This window comes from Adiantum capillus-veneris, chromosome 28 (genome assembly GCF_014529385.1).
Source record: "Adiantum capillus-veneris isolate H3 chromosome 28, ASM1452938v2, whole genome shotgun sequence".
NCBI classification, from domain to species: domain Eukaryota; kingdom Viridiplantae; phylum Streptophyta; class Polypodiopsida; order Polypodiales; family Pteridaceae; genus Adiantum; species Adiantum capillus-veneris.
Window position 1 is genome coordinate 67,021,665 of NC_140958.1, and position 6,011 is coordinate 67,027,675.

The following is a 6,011-nucleotide window of genomic DNA, read 5'->3' on the forward strand; positions in this document are numbered from 1 at the left end:
AAAGAATTATTGTTCCGCAAGAATCTTCTCTCGCTATCACTAGCTTACAGAAGGTCCTTAAGTGGACACAATGGAGAGAAAAGATCCCTTTGTATTACTTAGCCCTTAGGCTTTCCATGAGAGGCGTTCTTTTCATGATGTATGGGGGCACCGTCCATCCCCCTCGTGTGGGTCTATGTATACTTTCCAGTTTTTCTACTAATTCAGTTTCTACCTTTTTCAAGAAAAAAAACTTGATCCTAAAAGAGGAATTTTGCCTACAAACTACACGAGAGGATTGATTCCACTTGTCTTCAAAAGGAGTGATATAAATACCGTTAGAAGTGCTCTCTGTTGTTTTCTTGCTTTTGGCAGCTTTTCTGGAAAAAAACAAGATACAAACGGCTTAAAGTTCCTACATTTTTATTACCTGCTTCTCCATCCATCCAGATTCCAGAGCCATCTGTAAGCTCCAGCCCGCCATGCCTCAGATCCAGTATTCTGAGAAGTACTTTGACGACGTCTACGAGTACCGGTACCCCTCTCTCTCTCTCTCTCTCTCTCTCTCTCTGCACATACACGCGCATATACACCGCCTACGCACAAGGATCTCTAAATTACCAAACAGAGGAAAATGTTAGAAAGCTTGCTTTATGTTTCTCTTTTGCCTCTATGAAACCATGCAGTCTGGTGAAGTTAACTTGCTTTGCTGTTGAGATAAAGCCCTGATACTATTTTGAGTTAGTAGAGTGCCTCTTAAGCATTGTAAAAAGATAAACTGGTTTCTAGGCCAATTTTGAACAAATAGGCCAGAAGTTCTGTGGTTTTTCCTTGTACATTTCAAGATGGTTGCGATGTCCATTGGCATTGCCCGGCAAGGGCCATGTATCATTGGGCACGAGCTATCTTTAGGTGCCCTCCATGAGCACCATAATAGAATGGGTATTAGAACAGAAGAGGCATCATAACCATAGTAGCCATAGGGTTTTGAAAACTGAAGTTTTGAAACAAGGTTTCGGTCCATATTTCAAAATGACATCCGAGATATTTTGTAAGAAACATTAAGCTAAATATACATGATCCTGCACATTACACAACATGTCAAAATTAGAAATGAATTAGGTCTCAGATAGAATAGATGGCAACCATGAGCGATAATTTTCGTCTTCAAAGGAACGCGACTTTTCGGAAACATTTTCCCAAGATCTACTATGATCATAACGACATCTTGCTCCTATAGTGAGAGTCCCAAGGAGTTGGAATGTCCAAGGGCAGACAGTCCTATTAGCCTACAAGCCGTTGGTTAAGAAGCGTAATGTCGTACCTGAAGAGTATTTTGAGCTTCCAATAAATGTGGGATACCAACCCCAGCTAATGCTCAAATTGTTTTGTGAAATGAACAAGCCATTGGTTTTCTTGTAGGATTTGGCTTCCAAAGACCACTAGGCCGTGCCACAAGGTTTATTTTAGAGATAATGGGTCAACCAACCTAGATTCTTGTCCTATTTGATGCCAAGGCTTTTCTATTACAGGCTAGTATCGACTTGATACTCTGTGTATTCGCTACTCACATAGTATCTTGCAATCAGTGTTCGGGAAAAACCATCTTCCTAACCAATACACAATTCCTCTGTATGCATTTTGAAGAGCCTGTAATTTGAGGTGGAATAATTTTCTTTTCCTCTTGCTCCTAACCGGTTTTTTAAGCAGCACATTTATAAGCTGAGACACACTTTTCCCGAGCATTGCTCGTAACTTGTTGCATTGGTTTATGCTGTAAATGCGAAGGCCAGTTTTTGGGTCTTCATACAATAGATCAATTATGGCTTTCTAAGGTACATACATACAAGGCGGCCAGCTATGTGAGAAGCATGGTATTTTATGGTAGATGCCTGTATTCTATGTCCGCAGATCTTAGAATTTGCAATTCAGACAGCAAAGGTGGAAATACGATTTTATGTTTTATCTCAGTGTGAAAAATGGCATGTTAGTGCGTTAGTGAAGAAGGGCAATGCCGCTTGTAAAGCTCTTTCATTGAGTGACGATTATGACGTGATTGAATTTAGAAGGGAGTGCTGTTTTCAGTTCCGTCAAAAGAATTGGGCAGAATAGAGTCTTCTATGCTAACTAGGCAAAAATATGCTCTTATTCAAAGGCAAGTTCTTCAGTGTTGTGTTTCCAGGAGGTATTCTCTTTATGCTGGCCTCTTTATGTATGCAGGCATGTGGTATTACCTCCAGATATTGCCAAGCTCCTACCAAAAAATCAGCTTCTCTCGGAGGTGAAAGTCTTCTTTGATTTTTGATTGTATGATGCCCCCTCGCTTTGTTTGGAAGCATAAATTGTGATAGTAAAAATGTTCATATTTTTAGGTGATTTGGAATGATGCATTGTGTAGGAAGTGGCTTGATGTGGCTTTCAGTAGTTGAAAATGTGTAAGGGCGATCACTCATCAAAAGTTCCAGAGATTTTAAGTGGTACCCCTATTATGTGCATTCCAGAGATTATAAGTAATACCCCTATGTTGTGTGCATTTTAGAGATTACTATATTCACACTATGGGTGTCTTTTAATATATCCATAATGTATACATTTTTGGATTGTAGATATGGTACACGTTCTGAAAGTTGACCACCCCAGGCCATCAAAAAGACGCAAGATGGAAGCATAATCAATTAATTTGAATGAAGCATGCATGCATGTTCTCATTATGCAGAAGAACATACATGTTTTCTTGCATTGTCATCGAAGCATCCCCCATTTCTGTAAATCATTTCATAAATTGAAAGGAAAGGAGGTCCGAAAATATGGAGAAATGCCAACCATTAACGGGCCTCATTATTGATTTGAATTGCAAATGCACATTGTTTTTCAGATTTCAAGACTTCCATGTATGCTGATTTTTGTGGTTGATTGTTTGTACAATTCTGAATGCACGGATTGGTAAAAAGAATGAATGGCGAGCTCTAGGTGTACAACAGTCACGTGGGTGGGTTCACTACGCTATTCATAGACCGGAGCCACATATTATGTTGTTCAGGCGTCAACTGAACTATCAACAGAATCATCAGCAGCAACCGATGGGTCACCCTCCACAAGCTCAAGCGGCATCGTCGCAACCAGTAAATTAGTATCCTCTGTTTACCCTTTCACTACTGCATCAGTGGCTTGTACTCTTTCTTGACCTTTGGTAGTGTGTAGGCAGGAATATACTGTTTGGAATCATGTTTCCTTATATGTTCTCAAGACATGCGGTCCATGTTCATCCTGTATTTATGGCCATGAATTGAATATGACAAGGAAGCATCTCTTATAGATCATGTATATGAAGATCGGATAACTCTCACTACTTGCCTTGTTGACGTGATCATTGGTTTGATTTTTGGGGGTGCCAAGGCTTGAGAGTAGTGTTTATGAAAATGCCACCGCATATATACGATTCAATACATGAGGTAATATATAAGTTTAGGAACAGTTACCTTTTGATGTGTTGAGAATTGGCATTTCTTTGTACATAGTATCGCCTGAACTTGATCTCCCTTTGGTGTGATGAATGAACGGCTATTGAAAACCCCATAGAATAATGGAGGCCTTCTTGTTGTTTATGTGTGTGTTGCCAATGCTTCAAGAGCTATTGATACCCATGGATTAATTGAGGCCTTGCTATGTGTGTGTTGCCAATGCTTTCAAGAGATTGTTTTTTATCCTTCAACAGTATAGTAATGCATGTATCACTTGGGCAAAATTTATACGAGCTTCTTGTGTCGGTGTGCCGCAGCGTATGGAGTTGTTTGATTCCATGTTAGAATTAAAAGATATTTTGGCCATTTTGGTACTACAAAAATGGTGTTGAGAGTGGAAGGTCATAAGAAATACTTAACAAGCTATGATACCAAGAGCATTTTAAAGGTTGTTTCAACGTGTATGTATGTATGGTGTGGATTTCATGCTTGAGGCATTGACAATTCATCAGTCAACATGATTCATGGTTCCAATGAACAATTTAGTTTGGACAGCACTACATTATATGACAATTAATCAAACATACCCCCCCCCAACCCCCCCCAACAAAAAAAGCTCAGTGGGTGCATATCTCTTCAGGGAAAAAAAAGGAAAAGTGGTATCAAAAAGGGTACTTCATTTTCATATACACTCCGTTTATAATCATTTGTTCCTCCTCAAGTATGATGGCCTTAAGAGGAACACAAATCGTTAAAGAAGAAGTAGCAAACATGAAGAAGGACAATCAAAAGAGCAACAAAACTGAAGGCCATTTATACAATAAAAGCAAGCTAATGGGGAGGAGCATCATCAGAGAGTGAGGCATTCAAACTCTATAGAGAGCTTAGCGATGTTTTTTGTTCAATAAAATGATAATGCAAGAATGGGGTAATGCTTATGGCAATGCACATAAACTGCAAACATTGGGTTTTGGCTCTTTGACTCTATATGAGGATGCTCTCTCTCTCACCATCACACATAGTTGCGACTTTGTTGATCTCGCAACACTTCCAGGTCGCCAAACCAACAACATATACATGGTCCTTGTGGCACCTGGTAGTAATGATGGTTATGGCCATATCTGAAGAGCAGATAGTCAAATGTTATTTTAATGCACATTTTGTCGGCTTAATACTAGAAAAACTCATCAATGGCAATCTAAAGTAATTTGGCAGCTATCGCACCTACAATCGATTGATTAGCCAGTTGGAATTGTTCCAGATAAAGAAGCATCAAGTAAAGACAGTTAAGGGTCTAGGGTCAAATCAACACTTTGGAGTCTAAATCTATTTCTATAGTCACACAGAGAGACAAAAACTGATTTGAAGCTCATTCCAAATTTAAGAAAAGTGACAAAGGGGAAAGTAGTTGGCCCATCAAAAGATCAAATCCCTTGATCCACTAAAAGAATTAGGATGGAACAAGCTATGGAAAGATTAAAAGTAAGAAAGAAGACAATGAAGTAAATTAAGGAGCACAATAAGGAAGAGGAAGAAGGGGACACCCTACCCTAATCCATGTATCAATAGAAAAAGCGAGCACCCATAAAAACCACGTTGCATTCATAAAAGACCAATAAGAAAGAGTTAGGCCCGTGTCACACTAGGGCGTCCCCCACCCCTCCCTTCGAAAGTGGCTAGCGATGTTGCTATCATATTGGATCTTCAGAAAAATGCTGCCCATTTTCTTCAACAAATTGAAATAGTGGAAGTGAAACACCTCCATCATTGCGCTAATTGCGAGGATTAAAACGCCCGCCAAATGTCTTCTTGGGTGTACTTTTGTTAATGGCCACTCCCTAGAGAAGTTGGCCAAGGGTGTGAGGCCGTCCCTGTGACATGGGCTGGGGGCCAACTTTTGCTATTTACTATGTGAATGGTTGCCCACCATCTTCACCCTTGATAAGAGGAAACCTGATGCTTTCAAGGGCCAACATCATACAACTTCCTAGAGAGTCATGATGAGGTTTGATAGTCTTCTTGAGAGTTATGAAATGTGCTTGTTTACTAAAACTGTCAACTATCGTCCATATGCCCGTATTTTCGTGGATGAATTTTGGTATATATATATATATATATATATGTATATGTATGCATGTATGTATGTATGTATATATACATATATGTATGTATGTATGTATGTATACATACATATATACATACATACATACATATATGTATATATACATACATATATATATACACACACACACACACACACACACACACACCAAAATTCATCCACGGAAATACATACTTTTTCCCTTCTTTAGTATATTCTGAACAAATTATTAGAGTTATTTAATTTATTCAGTCACTATCCTTTACTGTATTATTACACAAGAACAATGAAATTACAAGGCTATTTTGGAGATTGTTTCTTAGTGTTCTACTTATCACGGGCCTTTCTTTATGAAATAAAGTGTGAATAAGGGTAGAATAGAGAAATGGAAAATCAAGGGCTATTTCAATTTGATGGCATTACATTGTCACATGGGACAATCTCTGTGTGTGTGTGTGTGTGTGTGTGTG

At 38.9% G+C, this 6,011-nt stretch overlaps 1 protein-coding gene across 2 annotated transcripts; it reads left to right on the forward strand.

Annotated features, from left to right (window-relative positions):
* The first annotated feature begins 355 nt into the window (after nt 1-355).
* Nucleotides 356-3,294, forward strand: LOC147420590 (cyclin-dependent kinases regulatory subunit 2-like). 2 transcript variants are annotated; one of them, XM_086504769.1, is made up of 4 exons: nt 356-514; nt 2,200-2,260; nt 2,931-3,109; nt 3,227-3,294. In XM_086504769.1, coding segments are annotated over exons 1-4 (294 nt in total). In that variant the 5' UTR covers nt 356-461; the 3' UTR covers nt 3,228-3,294. The 2 variants fall into 2 exon arrangements, with proteins under 2 accessions (XP_086360895.1, XP_086360894.1); XM_086504768.1 differs by having other exon boundaries at nt 358-514; nt 2,931-3,294.
* Nucleotides 3,295-6,011: the final 2,717 nt, after the last annotated feature.